The 21,743-nt window shown below is 41.1% G+C and overlaps 1 protein-coding gene across 1 annotated transcript in view; it reads left to right on the top strand.

Annotated features, from left to right (window-relative positions):
* fam20cb (FAM20C golgi associated secretory pathway kinase b) overlaps nucleotides 1-21,743 on the top strand; it is a 63,960-nt gene that overhangs the window by 30,791 nt on the left and 11,426 nt on the right. The window contains exon 4 of the mRNA XM_058621113.1: nucleotides 21,690-21,743. This exon is cut by the window's right edge and continues 39 nt beyond it. Within this exon, the coding sequence (XP_058477096.1) occupies nucleotides 21,690-21,743 (54 nt within the window). The remainder of the gene's footprint in view (nucleotides 1-21,689) is intronic.

Genomic DNA, 21,743 nt, shown 5'->3' with positions numbered 1-21,743 from the left:
AAATTGTGCACAGAAGCCACAGGATTTAGAAAAAGAAAGAAAAAAGAAGCACCTTGGTTGTTTGTGGTGAGCTGAGTGAGTCAGAGATGGAAGGAGAGTGGGGGAGACGGGGGGAGACGGGGGGAGAGTGGGCCACTTCAACTGGGTTTAATGGCGTGTTGCTAAGGAAATGTGAGTGTTTTATCTTCTCATGTCTAATTCAGCGTCTCTGAATGAATGAGGCGAGAGAGTACAGGTGAAAATATCATCCCTATGTCATTTTATAAACTAATCTACTCGCTTATTTCACGTTTTTATTTCCCATAATGTTAAAAAAAACATGAACGTCTACGTGTAGGTGTCGGTGTATTTTCCTTTTCAATACAGCAAATTATATATATGTATATATACATATATATGTGTATATATATATATATATATATATATATGTATATATACATATATATATTAAAGGGCTGCAACACATTTAATATATATTAAATATATTAAAGGGCTGCAACTATATATGTGTATATATATATATATATATATATATACACATATATAGTTGCAGCCCTAGTGGGAACCCAGTGTTCCACGCCAGTAGTAAACACTCATTGGGTGCCTTGCTCAGGGGCACCACAGCCCTCGGCCCTCCCTAGGATTAGACCAGCAACCTTGCGGTTACAAACCTAATCCTCTAATTAGGCTAATTCCTTTCCTCTTGGCCAAAATGACTGGATTGGATTTCAAAATAATACTTACTTACTTACTTCTGGTTGCAGATTATTTGGAAGAATATAATCATTTGATGACTTTGCTTTTGTCTGCTTTTACTTTGTGTTTTTTCCTGCTTTTGTTTGTTGGGAACAGTAAAGACAGAAAGGAAATGTACAAGCATCAGCAGCCAGGAGTCAAAACCACGCTCTCACTGCTCAGCGCATTCACGCCCATGTGGTATGCATGCTAACCACACGGCTACCAGGCCACCCAGCACTTTGACAACCGGGCACTAAATCCTGGGCTGCCTTCAACGGGTAATTAGCTTAGCTGAGCATAAAGAAGCAGGAAAAATAGACTTGTTGTCCTCAGAAGCAAAAATAAACAACTAAAAACACACGCAGCGGTGTTTACGGTTTCCCCCCTAGCCTGAGTCTTTAAGCTAAGCCACACTAGCTGTCACCGAGTTAGCACCTAGCATATTTTTCTCATCTTACTTGCTATGTAGCAGCTAATGATTCAATATATGTGATATAACACAAGCTATATCACAATAACTTGTTGTTTTTTTTTTATGTATTGCACTTATAGCACTGCTGTTAAGCTAGTAGCACAAGTTGTTTTTTTTCTTCATGTTATGTAAACACGTTAGTCCAACTAAAATCAAGCTAGTCTTAGTCGGACTAACATACCTGGATAATAATAGTCCGATTATTCCTGCATTTATACGTCTCCCACTGTTTGTTCTCATGTGACATAAAGGCTTGGATATGCACTAGCTTATAGCTCGGCCAGGTCGTCGTCGTAAATTGACTTAGCTGGTTAAATAAAGGTCAAATAAATAAATTAAAATAAAGAGATACTGCACCACCTCGGAGGCGGAGTCAGATGTACAGTACATGTCTCCGCATGTTTACTCGGCCTTAGCTTAATTAAACTGTGCATGTAAACGCACTGAATGTAAAATATCTCAAATTAAGTTCAATCAAATCTGATTTAGTTTTTACTGTCTCTGCTGTGCATTAATCATCCACCAGCGTAGACAAATGTACATTACATAACTCCACATTCTACACATATATACACGTGTCTGGTAATATAAAGTAAAAAACCACAGTTTACGTTGATTAAAAGACGGCGACTTTTGTCTGTAAATGATCTCTCTTAACAAATCGCTGCTCTTACCAGCAACAGCGTCTTTGGGATTTCGTTTTTTTCCCCCGTCCTTTCTTTCAAGTCTGAAGCCACAGGAAATGAGGAAAATCCATTAGCTCGGTGGTTTTCGCCTGTCCCGCCCCCCCCCCACCACCAGCACCACCACCACCACCACCTCACACACACCCTGCTCTTCTCCGTGTACTTCAGTCTGCAGCATATAGTTCTGCCCCGTGGGCCTGCAGGACGAGGGCAGAGGAAATGGCCCGGGCATTAATGGCGGCTTTGATTACTCTCCTGTCACTAATGCAGCCGACATGAAACACAAGAAGAGCAGAGAGGGATGACGTCTGATGGCATCGACATGCAGCCACCACCTACACGACCTACACTACTTACACTACTTACACTACTTACACTACCTACAGTACTTACAGTACTTACAGTGCACACACACACATTGTGTATTATTCTGTCACTGCACATACTGTAACTCTCTTCTGTGTGTGTGTGTGTGTGGATAATGAGTAGTTACCTGCAGGGTTTCATAATCTTCACTCTCATCTTTGTCCTTGATCTGCTCCTGACGTCAGTGTGAGACACGTCAGCGTCTTCTCTCACATTTTAACGCGTCTTTTTATGGTTCCACCTGTGTGTGTGTGTGTGTGTGTGTGTGTGTGTGCAGAGGCGAGACAGGACACGTTACACACAGGGTTCCTACATCTTGTTTGACATCAAATTCAAGGACTTTTCCAGGAACAATTCCCCTCAAATTTAAGGACAGAATTGTGCTGACGCAGCTTATGACAGGGAGGTCCACGTGTAGGAGCGTCTTCGTCCACTTTTATTGATTTGCAGCACGCTCTGCATCTGGACAAGTGATTGTCCTTGGGATCTTGGTCAAAGTCAGTCTATGGTGAGACAGAGAACTTGGAATTTTCATTTCCCAGGCATCACGTGGTCAGTCGTTCTCTCTCTTGCTTCACTTTACTCGTTCCTTGTCCTCCACGTTTGTTCTGCGTAGGCTAGTCTACATAAATGAAGCAATGCAGTGCATGAAACAGTAGGTGGCGTCGTAACAAACAAGGGAAACATTTACCTAAATATCAACTTCTTTCTCGCTCAAAACTTAAGAACTTTTCAATGACCCATGTCTGTTTAGGGCGATTTTTAAGGGCTTTCAAATTCACAAACTTTCAAGGATATCAAGGACCTGTGAGAATCCTGGTTACAGCTGAAGTGAACAATCATGAAATGAACAACATCTTATGGAAATAACATGTTTTCTTTCCTCTGTATTTGAAGAGAAAAGTTTGCAAAATATCATATTGTGATACTTAGAGATTAAAAAGAAGAAAATTCTATCCAATATTAAATCAAACGATCACATTTCACATATTCACATTCTCTTTCCGTCAGAAACTAAATGAAATAAATAACGCAGTTGAAAAGAGATGATGTGGAAATAAAAACCTCTCCCTATATGAGAGATGCAAATGAAAGCGTCAGCGCAGAGGAACGCGCTGTCCTCCTCCTGAGTGAGACACTGCAATTTGTCTCATTTGTCCACATCTGTTGACGGGTGAAAAAACTCCAGAGACAAAAAAATACAAAGCTGTCGTTCAAAGTGACGTGAAGCTGGACTCAGAATCCAAAGCTGGCAAGAGTGGAGTGGAGTTTCTCTCCCTTTTATGTCTGAATTCTCATTTCACACTCAGAGTTCCACTCACTGTCCACTTTATTAGGTACATAATAAAGTGACACAGGTCTCTCTGAGTTCACACATGGTCTTCTTCTTCTTCTTCTTCTTCATACCTTGGTCGTAACAGTTCATTATTTGAGTTTCTGTTGCCTTTCTCTCATTTCAAACCCCACTGACCTTTGACCTCTGGCATCAAGAAGGTATGTTTACCCAGAAATCTGATTCTAATTAGTGGCCGGGGTGCAAATAAGCACTATATTTGATTGTGGTTGATTATTTAAACCGACGGTTCTCAAACTCATGACTGCGATACCTTTATTTAACGCACAGAGGGTTTGTTAAATAACTCTAGAACCATCAAAGAACCATGCCACGTTCAAAGTCACTCAAGTTCTGTTTGACCATGTTGACGTGCCGGAAATGCCACTATTTGAACACGTGTACCTAATAAAGTGAGCAGCCAGCCAGCCAGCGTGTAATAACCTACAGTACTTAATTTGACACGTGTGTGGAAGCAGATGTTCTTATTCAGTCTGTAAATGCATTTTAAACGACTTCTATAACTTTATGACAGAGTTAATAACGTGAGACAAGACTAAACCAGCGCGTGAGACCATTAAACCGTCCCAGAGTGAGCGTCTCCGCTGTGCGACAGTGATGATCGGCCACGTCCAGCTGTGTCCACGTCCTCCTGCGTCGCTGTTCTCTGTGAAGACTGTGTGTGTGTGTGTGTGTGTGTGTGTGAGTTCTCTGCAGGTCACGTCTCTCTCTGTCTCTTCTCTGCAGTCACAGATGTAGTGGATGTGACTTTTCTGTGTCTGGGAGTTCATTCAGTGTCTCTGCGTCGTTGACTGGATCCACACGTGGAAAATGTCCTCATAATTCTGTTAGTGTGGCCTTTTTCAGGAGCGGCCTGATGAGTAGAGAACAACCACGGACTGAGTGTGTCCTGTGTGTGGTGCTGTCTTTCCCTCTTAAGGTCTTAGAGACGCTGGGTTATTGTAATTCTCTTGATGCCAGTTCAGACCAGTTGCACTTTTTCCACTGGCTTCCTATTTGATTTAGGACAGATTTGAATTGTTATGGTTGTCTTAATGGTTTGGCACCATCTCACATCCCTGAACTTCTTCTTCTTCTTCAAACCTCATCCTGAGTTCTGAGGTCTAAAAACTCTGCCCTTTTCTGTAGCTGCCCCTAAACTTTGGGACCATTTACACATGGAAATTAAATCTGGGCGCCAACATTGAACATTTTAAATCACTTTTACAGTAAAGCGCCACCTTCTCCTTGGCTTGATGAGCTTAAGAACGTCCCATGTCTTTGCTTTTCTTCTGATGCCACTGTCGGTAACACTTAGGACTGAGAATTGGTCAACACGCTGAGTTGGGACGGCCCGATACCTTTTTTCGGGTCCGATACTGAAATGATATCACAATCTTGAGTATCTACCGTACAATATCAGTTAGATACAGTAAGTTTAGAGCTTTTAAGAGACCAACGAGGGTCTGGTCTGGTCTCGAGTGGCCGGTGGGAAGATATACATGAATTTCAAAGTAAAAGTACTTGGTTTGACATGGAATGACGTGTACGCCACATTAAAAACATCCTACAGGTCCTTGAAATCCTTGACATATCAAGGTCCTTCAAGGTTTTTTGAAAATCCTAAACCCTAAATAGACCTGGGTCATTGAAAGTGCTTGGATTTTGCTCAAAGAAAGAAGTTGAGTTTAGTTTTAACAGTAGATTTGAGTTTTTGTTATATCAACATCTCATAGTTTCTACATCTCTATACAGTATCTATGATTCTTAATTGTTTTTATTAAGGAACACGTGCACTATTTAATTGTTTTCCATGTGAAAGTGTTGGAATCTTCCTTTTTGTCTGTTCCTGACATTGAAGGCGTGTCCTTGAGTTCTTCTCACGCTCTCTTGTGTTTGTCGCTGTGAAAACCATTCTGGGCAAAAGTCCGTCTCACTTGTCTCCACCGTCTTTTAAAATAGAAACATAGACGTTATAATCTTGGTTCTTTGCACGTCTCGCAATTTTTTGTTGTTTCCTGAAGTTCAAACTTTGGCAGTTGATACTTTAGGAAAATTTATTCAGATTTTCATCTTCAAAACCTTGAATGACACGTTCACACGAGAACAAGTGAAATCTGCAAAAATCTAGTATCGTATCGACTTTATCGCATATGAGTCATTCTTTACAGCGCCACCTACAGGTCTGGCATAAATACAGTGTTTAGAATCACTTTTGTGTGTGTGTGTGTGTGTGTGTGTCAGTCAGTGAAATGCTGTGAGCAAACACGCCTGTTTCACGTGCACATGCTGCGGCTCACTTAATCACACTGACTCGTCTCTGCTGCCTCAGGGGACACAGTCGTCCATGTGTGTGTGTGTGTGTGTGTCGGGCTCTCAGAGGAAGATTAATAATGTCCATGTCTGTCTGTCTGTCTGTCTGTCTGTGTCTCACAGAGACAGATAATCTGGCGTGAAGACGTCCTGACTTGGTCGCCGTTGCCACGTTACCTTCAGCCTCCTGAGGTCAAAGCGTGAACTCTGTGTCCATGTGGACGTGAGCGCGTTAAAGTCCAGGCTGCTCGTCAGCAAATACCTTCTAATAAATAAATAAAGATAAATAAAGATAAAGAAAGAAAGAAATGAAGGCTGGACGAGGCGGTGGAGAGAGAAAAAGGGAGGAAAGTGCGACAAGTTGGAGAGAGCGAGGCATGAATAATGAAAAGCACTAGAGCTCACGTTGTCCCATGAGGCTTTGCAACACTCTGGAGACGTCCTGCACTGCTGTGGTTACAGGAGGAGAGGGAGGGAGGGAGGGAAGGAAGGAAGGAGGGAGAGGATGAGTGGATGAGTGGATAGATTGGTGGATGGGTGGATGATTGATTTGGAAGTCTTAAAGTAAATGTCATTTTTGGATTTACACGAGCAAAAATCATGACTATAATAATTATTGTGATAAAATGAGTGTTTTTTAAAATTCTTGGTTGACAGTAAAAACAAAGACAGAGAGACAAAGCATTAAATCACAATTATGTGCACAGGTAGATATAGAGATAAACTGATATTGAGGAAAATTATTTTACATTTGAACACATTATTTCAGTCCTTCCTTCCAATTAGGATTAGTCGTATCTTTTGTCTGCAGCTGTTAAAACCTCAAATGTAAATGTTTTTATTTTAAAATAAGTCAAAGAAGAGGCAACTTCCTCTGAAATAAGATGTCATGTTGATGTTGAAATAGATCCATATCGATCTGAAGTAATTGCTGGATCGTATATAACGTTTCATTCATGCAGTAACCAAAGTAACTGCAGATATGAGTGATCAGAAATGCTCTCACTGTTGCCATAGTAACCAGTGTTCAAAGTAGTATGAGAGTTCAGAGTGCAGTGCTTGTTAAAATATCCTGTGAAACGAAGGAGAAACCAACTCTCAGACAAGACGAGGATATTTTTCTACGGTTTGTGACTTTTTCGTGCATCACTGACGTCAAGTTTCAACAACACGTGTTTAGAATAACTCCGAAAATATTCTAACTCTGACCATTTAAATCAAGTCCTTCAGACGTCGACCTCCACGTCTTTCACCCGCTCTGTAAGATCAGGCGTACGAGGTCGAAGCAGACATGAACACATTTAAGGATTTATTTATATATCAACAAGAGTAATAAAAAAGACTGAGATACTAAATATTCACCTCTGACCTGTGATGACGACGATGATGTTGGAAACTTGTCCCTCAAAATAGAATTTGTTTGGATCAGTTTATATTTTTATAGATGAGGAAAGGAAATATTCATATAAATATGAATGCAGTGACACAGCCTTAACTAGACTAGACTAATACGTGTAATAAATAATAGATATGTAGTCAACTGTGAACTGTAAACAAACTGTTTAGTGTAAAAGAGACAACATTATTATTATTATTATTATGAATTTACATGAGTTTACATGGTTTAGCAGAGTTTATTGGCAGAAATTCAATAAACTGCCAATAAGAAAGTTTCTTTATTATTAAAATTGCTTTAAAATGTAGCCTTAGACTAAACATTATATATACAGTATATACGTATATATGTATATATATACAATACATATATACATATGTTGTTGATTGTGATATTTTGGGATAGGATAAGCAAGGATATGCATACATATGCATATATATGCATATGTATATATGTATATACATATATATAAAATATCAGCTACAGCCACTTCATTACAATTTAAAACAAATTTGTAAAGGCTGCAAATTGGCTGCATTTAAAATAAAATCCTAAGCAATTAATATCTTTATGATTTCTCGTGTTAATGCTCCACCACGTTTTTAATTTGTCACACAGTGAATAGCAGATCCCACACATTGCATTATCTGTCAGAAAAATCACAATTAGATATTCTCCCGACCAGAGAGGGCGCTCTCTGTTTTTATGAAGCTCATGGTTTTTTGTGAATTATTACATGAATGCCATGTAACTCAAACACATTCATTTCTCTCACTGACAGCCTGTTGATCATTAATCATTAACACGTTCATCCGTCAGTAAAAGGAAAAAAAAACACCTGAAATTTTCATCCCTACATAAAATATCAAAGCACTTTATTTTTATATTTTCTTCATGCTCGTCATATATTATATATTATTCCACAGTGAACTCATGAATATGGTGTTGCCTTCTATAACTAACCTTTGACCCCTAAGGAAACAAACCTGCATCTCATTATGAATCTCTCCACCTCACACTGTAAGGACGGAGCCGCCGCACTTACATGGATGAGCTGCTCAATTCCAATTACACCGCGGTGATTGCAGCGCTGTCACAGAGGCTGCACACACACACACACGCACACACACACACACGCACACACACGCACACACACGCACACACACACACAAGAACAGACAAAGAATAGCGGGCTATTGTTGACGCAGGGAGAATTCAGAGAGGCTACATCAATCTTGTCATCAAAAATCAACATGCTTGTTAGCCTGTGTGTGTGTGTGTGTGTGTGTGTGTGTGTGTGTGTTCAGAAATGAGATTCACCCTTTGGTCCAAGCGAGGTTTTACTGGACTGTGGGTCGATGGATCAATGTTGAGTGGAAGGCACACACACACACACACACACACACACACACACACACACACACACACACACACACACTCAGCAGAGCAGGAATAGCTCTGAAAAAGGCCACGGCAATCAGTCTCCTCAGGTCCGTCCCCTAATCATCCAGCTGAGATTCTCCCTCTGAACGGAGGCTATATTTGTAAATAAATACAAAATAAAAGGCCACTTGAAGCTTGTCCAATGAAGTCAAATCAGGGGCACCCCAGCTCCATACCTGTGACAGGATTTGAACTGTCAACCCTTTGGTTACAAGCCCAATTCCTTTCCTCATGGCCATAGCAGCAGGTATAGTGAGTATCCCAGTATTCACAGGGCAGCACATATGTAGTATGTTGAATTTAAAGGGTGGTTTGTGATCTGTGTTTTATTAAGAATATTCTGTGGTGATATTTCACAGAATTTCAAAATAATAACAAGTGTTTAGATTTAAATTCAACAATATAGCATTTGCTGTAAATAAACACAACATACAAAAACCACTCATTATAACTTGATATTATTTCATACACTTTCAAGGGCCTTGAATTTTTTTTTCTAAATTCACAAACTTTCAAGGACCCTTGGGAACCCTGTATGTATCACTGTGTCTGTTTCCAGAAGGTATTCACAAGTTTGCGATCACCCTGAGATGCCACTCTATCCTACTCTCAGGTCCCTAAAAAGGGGCGGAGCCAATAACTACAGATTGCTAACTGGCATGGTGAACGACAATAATATAGAAATTATATAAGAAATGGCTAGCATTCAGCGGGCTAACTGGCTTTTTAGCTTTTTAGGGTGTTTTAGCTTGTGATCAGTGAAGTCGTAGCATTTGTGTAATGTGTGTTATTATTAAACAAAAGAAAAGATTAAATTACATTAGCTTCCTGTCACATTTGCTAGTTTGCAAGCTAGCAGCATCGCTATCTGTACTAGTTGCTGTTTAATAGTCTAATTTAGTCCAGACTGAAATAAATAATGTGATGAAATCTGTGATGAAAAGTTACTGTTAGCATTTAGCTTGTATAGCTGTTCTAAATTAAAAAGAAAAACCTGGTGTTTACCGACTAAATAAACAGCACATGTCAAACACTTTTAACTCTAAATATCAATGAAGCTAGAATTGAGTCAAATTGAAATTTGGTGTCGTCATTGCTTTCAAGCTAGTTCCTGTGTCAGGTGTTGTGTCATTCGACAGTAATTTAAACCCTGAAAAAGAGATTATGTGTAAAAATGTTGTACCCTCTCATCACAATGCGCGTCTAAATCGCACAACTCCGCTCTTTTACACTCACACAGTGCACACATTTGTGAACCGTAATGTGATTATTTGGTGGATGCGCTGCCCTGCGAGCGACAATCCCGAGCGAGCAGCTCCGTTTCATTCACGTTCCTTTGAAATCTTGAATGAATGGCGCAGATTAAAAATCGTCTTTTTTGCCAAACACAGAAATTCATCATCTCTTAATCCCACTCACTGAGACACACACACACACACACACACACACACATTATAAAACACTTGTTCAGTCGTTTTCTTTCAGCGCTGAGTGTTTGCTCGCCTGTTAGGCGACGAGATTCAGGTCAAATCTGCACACGTTTTATTGTGTCTTCATGTTTTATTTCCCGGTTTTGGTGCCGGGAAATTGGATTTCTTCTCCTCCTGGGAAACTCGGGGGGGAATATTTGAAATGCAAAGCAGAGAGGTTTTCATCTATCTATCTATTTGCCTGGATGGCATTTACATATTTCTTTCATCTTTCTTTCCTTAAACCTTTTCCTCCATCCGTTTTCGCTGCTTTACACTTACCATTCATCCATTCATCCATATTTCATTCTGTGGAGCTAAAGTCAGTTCTTACAGAATTGTATTGCGATATACAGTAGATACAAACAAACCCCAGAACAACAACAACAATATGAATTGTTTCATACCTTAAAATTCAATCAGCAAAGTCCATCGTACAGTTCTAGCACGACTCGGCTCGACTCTACTCTATTTATTCTTTTGCTTTTCCATTAGTGATCGTACCTGGCACCTGGTGCTTTTCTTTGTACCTGCTCTGGCGAGGTTCCAAACAAACTGTAGATCAGTTAAAAAGACTTAAAAATTCTGAAAACCTGCGTTTAGCAAAGGAAATGTCTTAAATCTCAATATTTAACAGCGGACTCTGGTGTATTTAGCGATGATATTCAGTGGTATTTTGGTTCAGTGACTGAAGCTAACTAACTCGCAGAGATGCTATTAGAAAGGCTAAAAGAGATGTACAGTACATGTACAGTTAGAATTCTTTAATCACTTCAGTTATTGACAGTCAGTGAAGGACATAATCATAGAAGAAGCCTTTTTTAACATAAACTAAAATCTAACTAAACAAGTATTTTGGAAGCATTTCCAACCTCCTTTTTGAATGAAAGTCAGTAGAATTCACTGAATAGAGTGAAAGAATATTTCCTGGACACTCCCTGCTCTGAATGACTCATTAGTTCTCTGGTTAATCCAAACCACAGAAGAACATAATCTGGGACAAAAAAAACAAAGTCTTTCCCTCTTTCTTTGAGCGGGAAATCCAGAAGGTGTTTTCAGAGTTCGTAGAGCAGATGTTGTTTTCTTTGCCATAAAGAAAGACTTGGCGACAGAAGAGAAGATGGAGGTGCAGAGATGAGAGCGGTGCATGTGCTGCTGGGAGGAGGCGTCCCGCTCTGAGATAAGCGGGGATCGAACAGGACTGTCAGAGGAAGCTGTAAATCTGTCTCAGATTATGTTCAGATGATGGCTTCATCTTTACGGCCGCTTTATCTGCACGGGATATTTACAGGACGACGCGACAGCAGCTCAGACGGGAGGGAGACGAGGATGAGGCCGGAGCTGAGCGTCTGTAGATATCACGCTTTACTCACTCGACACGATTAAATATGCAAAGAAAAGAAAATGACAACGCAAATCCCTGCTTCAGCTAATAGTGCACATATTCTCTGTCCTTTGTCTCAAAAACTGCTGAGTGATAATCTAGAGCCGCCACAGTCCATTTTAAAACTCCTGTCATTATAAAAACACTAATTTATTTCATAGACTTTCAAAAAAATGACTTTTAAACAAGTTTGAATCAGGCATTTACATGTCTACACTGTAAAATATGATAAGTTGATTTTACTTAAAATAAATCTAAGAAACCTGTTGCCTTTAAAAGTTTAACTTTTCATATTGTCATTATTTATTTCATTCTATCTCTGTATCTACACTGTAAAATATGATAGGTTCATTTTAGCTTCTCTGCTTACAAATAAATTAGATTAAAGTCCTTAAACATTTGAGCTTTGAATGAGACCTCTATATAAACAGTATACACTGTAAAATGAGATGAGTAAATTTTACCTTTTGCATTTGAGGTAAATATAACTAGTATTGGGCTTTGTTTGTATAGAAATGACCTCCATTCAAAATCTTGAATGTTACATTATTACAATATTTATTTCTCCTCCTCCCCTTGATTTCTTCTTCATCCTCCTCCTCTTCACGGTGTCTTTACCTCACACTAAACCTTTAATAGCTGTGTTTTTCCCTCAGGGATTTTCATTTAGGACAATTCTTTACCAGAGCACTCGTCCTCTTTGAAGTGGTATAATAATAACTGTGTGTGTGTGTGTGTGTGTGTTCTGAAGACTTTGTTTGGTTATTTATTCAGCATGAGTGCGTTGACATGGTGCTGCCCCCCTGAGGACACTGAGGATAAATACGATGTTGTATCTTTAGGACACAACAACCTTCTGTGTTGAATAATTCATGAGAGTGACCTGTTTTTTATTCATATACATTATGATGTACAGTATGTGAATCATTCTCTTGTTTATGAAAATACATTTAACATGAATTTAAAGTCGTTGTCATGGAGATTAGAGTCAGGACGATGTAACCGTGTCTTTTTTTACAGTGTCAGGGGTTCTTTCTTTCTTTGGATTTCTTTTTTGTCCTTAAGTTACTGTCGTCTTCTTTTATCACTTAGTGTCTTCCTTCTTTCCTTTCGCTACATGTTCTGTTTTTCTTTCTTTCTTTCTTTCTTCCTTTTTAACAAATATAAACCACAAACAACCTTCACACACTGATCCAGGTGTGTGTGTGTGTGTGTGTGTGTGTTGCAGTTGTAAGTGTGATGGCTCCTCAGGCTCTGCAGTCTTCTTCTTCTTCTTCCTCCTCCTCCTCCTTTACTCCCTTCCTCTCTCTCTCTCTCTCTCTCTCTCTCTCACACACTCTCTTTGAAACACACACACACACTCGCAGGTGCACACATTCTTGTGCAGCATTCTCAGTGAGGACACGAGACATGATGTATTCACTAACTATTTACAAGTTGAGGAGCAGCCAGAATGTGCTCACACACACACACACACACACACACGTTTGTGCAGCGTCCAGAGTGAGGACACATCACATTCACTAGCTCCTTACACTAACCTTAACCATCACAACTAATCCACATTCTACCCTGACCCTTAAACCAGGTCTTAACCCTCAAAATCTCCTCACGTCCTTAGGTTTATAAGTTGTCTGGTCCTCACAAAGATACCGATACAAGAACTCACAGACACACAGTTACAGTTTGACCTCATGGAGTTAAAAGATGAATATTTTAATATTACATTGTAAATTTCATGTATTTTTCTTTATTTTTCTAGAAAGAAAAATACATTTCTACGTTTCATACGTTTCTATTTGTCTACACTTCATTTCCTCATTTCCTTGCATGCTTGTTACATGTCTTTTTTTGTCTTCCTTTTCTCCTCCATGTCATCAATTCCTTCCGTTCCTTTCATTGTCTCTTCCTTGTCTTTCCATCCTTCTCCTCTTTCTTCCTTCCTTCCTTCCTCGTATCCCTCCTCTCCTTCTTCCTCTCAGACAGAATAAGCTGCCACTCTTTGTTTCCACGATGACAGTGAACACTAAGTCACGGTGTCAGATATAAACGTGGTGCAGGTGCGACGACCTCGTGAAAATGCCTCTTATTTATTGTATTTTTTTTGCTCCATTTATCAAATGTCACCGGTTAAAAGGTCAAACGTCACATGTTATAGTGCAGATAAAACAATGAAACGCCTCCTCGTCTGCTCTCAGCAGCAGCAGCCGTGATGTTGTTGTTTGTTTGATCATAGATGAGATTCACTCTCTCTCAAATCTCTTTATTAAACACTGTATTCACAAAGGATGACATTTTATATGCATATTTAAAAAAACAGTAAATATCTTGGGAAAAGATATGTACTATACTCTTTAATGCCTTAAAATTAAAATATACTAATAATTAGGGTCACACAATACTGGACCTTTTGCTGATATATCATGTGCTGATTACTGATACTGATCTACTTATATATACATATACATATATGTATATGTATATATATGTATATATATATATATATATATATATACGCCTAGTTTAGTCTCTTCTGATGTGAAGTTGACTTCATACAACGGTATACAGTATATAGATGTGTATATATATGTCTGAATATGCATGGTACACATGTAGTGTACAAGTATGTGTCATTTTCTCCTCCATATACAAACATATACACAGTAAACTTTTATGATACATGTGAAAATGTAAATCATACATTATATGTGTATAATATATAATATAACAGCTCTTTGAAGCCGTTGTTCTGTCTGTGTGTGATACTCTGGGTGCGTGTGTGTGTGTGTGTGTGTGTGTGTGATACTCTGGGTTCAGTGTGTGTGTGTGTGTGTGTGTGTGTGTGTGTGTGTCCCTGGCTCTGACAGATGACGTGTGACAGTGTGTGGAGTCAGCCCTTTGGTGTGAACCCGCTGGGGCTGAAGATGCCCTTGTCTTTTTATATTTTACAGCGTATCTTTCTCTTTTTATTTCCACTCCTCCGCTCCGCTCCCCCTCTTCTTCTCCTCCTCCTCCTCCTCGACCGCAGTTACAGTCTCGCAGGTGATCGATTGGCAGTTTGACTTTGAAACTACATAAAACATCCTCTCTTCTCCTCGCTCGCTGCGCCCGAGCGTGCGCCGCGGTGGCTTTGGCGACATGCGGGTTATTAAACGGCTCACACAGATGGGGTGTTTGCTGTGAAGAAGAAACAAACTTTAGCATCATTCAAACATGAAACGTGAGAGAAAACTGTGGTGTTTATCTTTGTGTTTGTGTGCAGGGAATGTTACAGAAGTCTGGGAGGTTCCACAGGGTTCTGTCCTGGGCCCACTCTACATTCTGTTCATTTTAAGAAATAGAAGCTGCTTTTTGTCAATTACTACTGTATGTTAAACAATATATACAGAGGCTATAAGAATGTACAATATAGAGTGTCTTATATCTTTAATTTCAACACAACCTATAGACAAAAAGTTCTCCAAATTCTTTAAAATCATATTGAAATTTGGGAAAAACGTCACATTTTAAAGTTCGCCTGGCTTATGAAGAAGAAAATATGAAGAAAAACAGTTTATTTTTTGATTTTTGAACAATTGTCGAGTAAATGTTTGGTTCGTCAAATGTCACAAAATGTTGGAAAAGATTCCATTTAAATGAAGAAACCAGAAAATGTTCACATTTCAGTAGCTGAAAAATCAGAGAACTTTTTTTTAACGAGAAAAAAAACAAACCTCAAACCAATTAATCAATTATTATATTAAATGTTCAGCTGAACTGATTAACAGGTGTAACTTTAACGCTGACTGGGACAAAATCCACTAGTCTCAGATTTGAAGAGTTCTCTTGGCGTCTCAAGGCTTTTTTTTCTCCCTGAACTTGATGTCAATTCCAGGGTGAAAGGAAATGCCTTTCACTTCTGTCCCTGCTGCGTCCTCACTGTCTCCTGATGCGTCCTCACTGTCCCTGCTGCGTCCTCACTGTCTCCTGCTGCGTCCTCACTGTCCCTGCTGCGTCCTCACTGTCTCCTGCTGCGTCCTCACTGTCTCCTGCTGCGTCCTCACTGGCCCTGCTGCGTCCTCACTGTCTCCTGCTGCGTCCTCACTGTCCCTGCTGCGTCCTCACTGTCTCCTGCTGCTCATGCACAGCTCAGGTATGTGTGGTGATGCACAGGTCGATTTTCCACATGCAGCTCTGAGTCTCTCTGTGTCTCTGTGTCTCTGTGTGTCCTGTTCACCTTTACACTCTCACACTTGTGTGAGTTTGTTGTTGCTGCTGCTGCGGCCGTGGCCGCCGCCCCGGGGGCCACCAGGGCCCTGCGGGGCCGGGAGCCTCGCCAAGAAACTGTCTGAGCTCCCAGTGAAAACTGTCTGTTTACAGCGAGGTCGGGGTCACTGTGGACACACTCACCTCTGCACATCTGACCCACAGACGATGAAGGATCTGACGCCACCACATCTCCATAAAGCTCCAGTGTTTAACGTTTAACGGTTTATGGCCCAAACTTAAATAGACCACCCATCACTTTTGCTGTATAATCACCAGGGTCGTGACATTTTCTCTTAATAACAGTGTAGTGTTGATTTAGTAGAGTCTTTTACTCTAGCTCTATCATGCTCCATCACCTTGTAAATCCACTGCAGAGTGAATATTGAACTGAAATCTGACTTAAATCCAATAATTTCCACAAATATTTGCCCTAAAATGGTCAAAAACCTTAATTAGTCGAAAATGACCCAAAATACACAATCATTTTAACACACATGGAGGCAGTATGTGTTTTTTTTAAGGAACAACGCCTCCTGCTGGTCTTTGAAGGAACACGGGTTAATTTAGAAACAGTAAATCAATAGAAACAGCCGGAGAATAAGACTTTCACTTGTCTTCTGCCGCCATGTTTCTACAGCAGCCTGAAAGGGTCAAACAAGCCAGGGAAGAACCACTGTAGTTGTGAGGTTTGAGCGTTGGATTTTCTCTGTTTGGTACCATCTGTAATCTCACCACTAGATGTCACTAGCTCTTACAAACTGGACCTTTTAATAGAACAGAAAGTGGAGCAGCTTCCTCCTCTCACTGCACGTCATCTACTCATCATTCAGCATAAAAAGAAAGGAAAAATCCTCCGTGGACGTGTAAATATTTAAAAAGTTCACTTTGAACCGCGCAGTCCAAAGTGAACGGGGAGTTTACAGTGCAGTTAAAACATGTATGGACTTTATGATGATGTTTCCTCTGCCTCGTGTTTATGAGGACAAACGCGCTCACATTTACCTGAACACATCATCTGCTCACACGGTGGTGCAGTGGCCGGCATTGTTGCCTCTCAGCAAGAAGGTCACCAGTTTAGTGTGTGAAGTCTGTCTACCGGTTTAAACTGTCCAAAAACACAAAGAGGTCCAAATCACACATGGGCAACATAAGGCCCCAGGGCCAGATGTGGCCCGCAAACCACTTTTATCCGGCCTGCGGCGTCCTCACAGGCCTCTACCTTAAGTCTGAGTTAAGATGATAAATGCAGTGTTGCCCTTCACATTAACACCAAGACTTTCATTTTTACATTCTTTATGCTTTACCACAAATAACAAATCAATCCCAGTAAGTGAATCATTTGGATTTGTGGACAAAACAACATGCACAAAAAACACCATCAACATTTTATGGACCAAACAACTCACTGTATAATCGAAAAAGTAATTGACAGATGAATAGATTAAGAAGGTAATTTGAAACAAGGCAACAGTAAAGCAGCAGCTCATGAGTCCCTGTGAGTTTAAAATGTTTTCTCACCGTTCGACGGCCTTTTGTGTGAAAGATGTAAACGTCTCACTTTGGTGCAGGAGAGTGAACTCTTCACAAACTTGTGTGACAGTGAGATAAAGCAAAATAAAACCTATTCTCATCATACAGTGAGGTTTAATGACCTTTAAAGTGGCTGAAATCAGTTTCTCCTGAATATTCTCTGAATTCCTCACTGCAAACAGCAAAGTGACATATTATTAGAGTTGTTTTTGTGGCCCTCAGCTTGCTTCATTCACGTCCGTGTGGCCCTCAGCTTGCTTCATTCACGTCCGTGTGGCCCTCATGCTGCTCTGAACTGAGCGTAGGTGTGAGGACAAAGCGTTGGAAAAATGGACGGATGAACCGCCTTTGTCTCTTCCCTCACCCTCGTCCTCTGATTGGTGGTGGTGTCTGTGGGGGGTGGAGGAGCGCCGTGCCACGCTCTAAATAACTTTATTGACATTTCAATTGGATGCAGATCACGGTAATTATCCCAGGCTTCCTGCTTCCTGGCTGGCATTGACAGCGAGGAGCAGCGTCGGCGCAGCGGCGTTGGCGTCCGTTTCCCCCCCGCTCTCCGTCTCACACACACGCGCTTGTTTTCACACCCACTGACACCAAACATGGACCGCAAACACGTTTCACTCACATGTGTTTTTGGTGAAGCTTAAGAAAACACGAACAAAGCAGCTGATTGTGCTTTTATTTAGTTTTCCTCCTCCTCCTCCTCCTCCTCCTCCTCCTTATGGAAAGCAAATGTAGTAAAAGTATGTGAAATATGCTTTTGGATTTTCTTAAAAGGCCGAGTGGCCGTGAATCATTGCACCAGAATGTTTGCTCACGCTTGTCCTTCAAGAAATCTCCATGACGACGCTCTGGTGCGGTCAGCGCGGTCATGAAATCCTGAAATGTTTGATTGACTATCAGACAGTTTATTATTCCTCCTATGGAACAGTAGATCATTATTTAATATCAGGTTATTTCTCTTCTTCATGGCTGCTTGATGTGTTACATAATCCACACTTAAATGCACATATTAAGTCCCGTAAAGAAATTAATCATTTGGGAACTTGTGAAACAGTTTCTTGCCCAGAATATATTTCTATACTGAAGACAAAATTAAAAAACAAAGGCTAACTTCATCAAATCTACACTACACTCAAGTCTAAGAGTCCATTAGAATCTTAACAGCATGTTTTCTCACCTTGTGTGGCTGTAAAGTCTCACTCTTCTGCACCAAATCCCATTGAGAAATGTGCCGATGTGACGTCACAGCCCACAGGAGTTTACACTCCACTGCTGTCTCAGTTAATACATTCACACGTGTTATTTAGTGACTTCCGTGTTTGAATCACTTTGTTCGGCTTCACCTGTGTGGCACAAACTGACCACACGGGGCAGCATCACACCAGCAGCTGCTGTGTCCCTGTGGGTTAAAATCGTATGTTTTCTCTATGGGATTTGGTGCAGGAGAGTGAGCTCTTCACAAACCTACATGTTCTAGTTCAAAAATACCTGTGTTACAGTCAGATGAAGCAAAGTTTTCTTCTCCATCTCTACATCTCACAAAGACGCTCTTCTGAGACTGATTTTTGATAATCCAGGACGTGACTCTGCACAGCTCCACACAACATGTGCTGGGCTGAGTGATATTGTGTCGCCGCAGCGCTCGGTGTAAATCGGCTCCGCTCTCCGCTCTCAAAGTCACTCTCATTTTTCCTTGATGTGCAGTGAGAGCCGTGTCCCTGAGGCGAGGCTAACCCAGAGGAGGAGGCGCCACACAATCATCAGGCGCCGCTCGCCGCGCCTTTTAGTGGCAGAGCCGCGTCAGGCGCTCAGCAAGTGAGGGATGAAGCCGAGGAAAGCGTTACTCACTGTTAATGATCAGAGTGGACGTGTGAGCTAAATGACTGCAGTCATTCATCCATTCATTCATTGTCAATTAACAACAATAACTCACTGTTATGTATAATAACAAAAACATTTGAGATTGAACATTTTATGCAGAACAACTAATCAAATAATCCAGATTATGAAAATAATCTAATTGTACATAGTTTGTTTGCCTTTAAGTGGCACAAACTGACCAAACAAGGTTTGTTTTGTTTGTTGCTTTGATGTAAACCTCTCACTCTTCTGCACCAAAGGCCATTGGGAAAATCAGGGATTTTACATCAAGGCCTACAGAGCTCACAAACAGCTTCTGCGTCAGTCAGTAAATTCACACGTGTTATTTAGTGACTTCTGTGTTTGAAATACGTTGTTCGGCTTTAACTGTGTGACACAAACTGACCACACGGGGCAGCATTACACCAGCAGCTGCTGTGGCCCTGTGAGTTCAAAATGTATGTTTTCTCTATGGGATTTGGTGCAGGAGAGTGAGCTGTTCTCAAACGTCACTTTTTAGTCTGGAAATCGTGTTTTACACTGAGATAAAGCAAAGTCAAACATATTTTTAACATTTCTGACATTTTATTGGCCAAAAAGTATGAAAATAACCACATTTCATTACAAAACTTAACTCTGACGTTAAATGTGTGTGTGTGTGCGTGTGTGCGTGTGTGTGAGTGTGTGTGCGTGAGAACACATGGACGCAGAGACATGAGAGAAAGACACAGCGATAAAGAGACGAGGAAGTGGAGGAATATTCAGCTCAGGATGAGTGTGTTCCTGAGCTCAGTGTTGGCTTTAGTTAACGACTGGTGCAAATGTCAGACTCACAGCTGTGGAGGCGCAATCAGGCCGCCAGCTGAGGAAGACATGAGGAAGAGAGGAGAGGAGAGGAGAGGAGAGGAAGGGAGGGGAGAGGAGAGCAGAGCCGTGGATTCACAGAAGAAGGAGAAAACAGTGGAGCGAGGCAGACGAGGCGAGATAGAAGACTTTAGAGTGAAATAAACAGTGAGAGGCATCCGGGGGGAATAAAGAGAGAAGGAGAGACGGAGAAGTTGCCAAGATAGTTTCCATTCTTCTCATCCTCCCTCAGCTGGAGCTGTAACCAGAATGGCACAAGGCTGAAATCATTACACACTGTCGTCCTGGAAAGTATTTACTCTAAAAAAGGGAAAATGTTTGTCAGCTGGTGCTGATGGTGGACACTGGTGATGTCCTGTCAGCTGATGGTGGACACTGGTGATGTCCTGTCAGCTGATGGTGGACACTGGTGATGTCCTGTCAGCTGATGGTGGACACTGGTGATGTCCTGTCAGCTGATAGTGGACACTTGTGATGTCCTGTCAGCTGATGGTGGACACTGGTCATGTCCTGTCAGCTGATGGTGGACACTGGTCATGTCCTGTCAGCTGATGGTGGACACTGGTCATGTCCTGTCAGCTGATGGTGGACACTGGTCATGTCCTGTCAGCTGATGGTGGACACTGGTGATGTCCTGTCAGCTGATGGTGGACACTTGTGATGTCCTGTCAGCTGATGGTGGACACTGGTGATGTCCTGTCAGCTGATGGTGGACACTGGTGATGTCCTGTCAGCTGATGGTGGACACTGGTGATGTCCTGTCAGCTGATGGTGGACACTGGTGATGTCCTGTCAGCTGATGGTGGACACTTGTGATGTCCTGTCAGCTGATGGTGGACACTGGTCATGTCCTGTCAGCTGATGGTGGACACTGGTGATGTCCTGTCAGCTGATGGTGGACACTGGTGATGTCCTGTCAGCTGATGGTGGACACTGGTGATGTCCTGTCAGCTGATGGTGGACACTTGTGATGTCCTGTCAGCTGATGGTGGACACTGGTGATGTCCTGTCAGCTGATGGTGGACACTGGTGATGTCCTTGTCTTCTTTAACCCTCTGATGAGCGTCATGGATTTATTTAGATTTTATGGCTGTAGAATGTTTACACTTGTGATATGTGTCAGTTATTCAAACGTTTAGAATCACAAAGGTGTGACACGCTGGTGAATCTCGTCTGTGATTGGACGCTCGTTCATTCCAAGTCCTGAGGCTCTTCCCTAATGACATGTACAGTATATAGAGCTCTATCTATCACTGCCATCCTTCCATCTTCTCCCACTTTATCCTCCACATGAGGGGCGGGACAGATATGAAGTTAAAATTTATATCACAATAATATTATTACTGCCAATATTTCACAGAATTTCAAAATAAAAGTGTTTTTTTGATAGGGAACAATAAATGTTTATAAATGCTTTTCTTTGTCTTTTTTTAATGTTGTTGTTGGACAAAAACGTGGTTTCAGGCTCTGATAAAGCTGCACTTACACTTTCACCACACACCTCTAAAACTCTTCTTCTTCTTCTTCTTCTTCTTCTTCTTCTTCTTCTTCTTCTTCTTCTTCTTCTTCGTGTTCACACAGACAAACACGGGAGCAGGAGACGCCGCCAGACTTCTTCTACTTCTCTGACTTTGA

This window comes from Solea solea, chromosome 21 (genome assembly GCF_958295425.1).
Source record: "Solea solea chromosome 21, fSolSol10.1, whole genome shotgun sequence".
Classification (NCBI taxonomy): domain Eukaryota; kingdom Metazoa; phylum Chordata; class Actinopteri; order Pleuronectiformes; family Soleidae; genus Solea; species Solea solea.
Note: the sequence above shows the minus strand (reverse complement) of the source record. Positions and strands in the feature narration are given on the sequence as shown.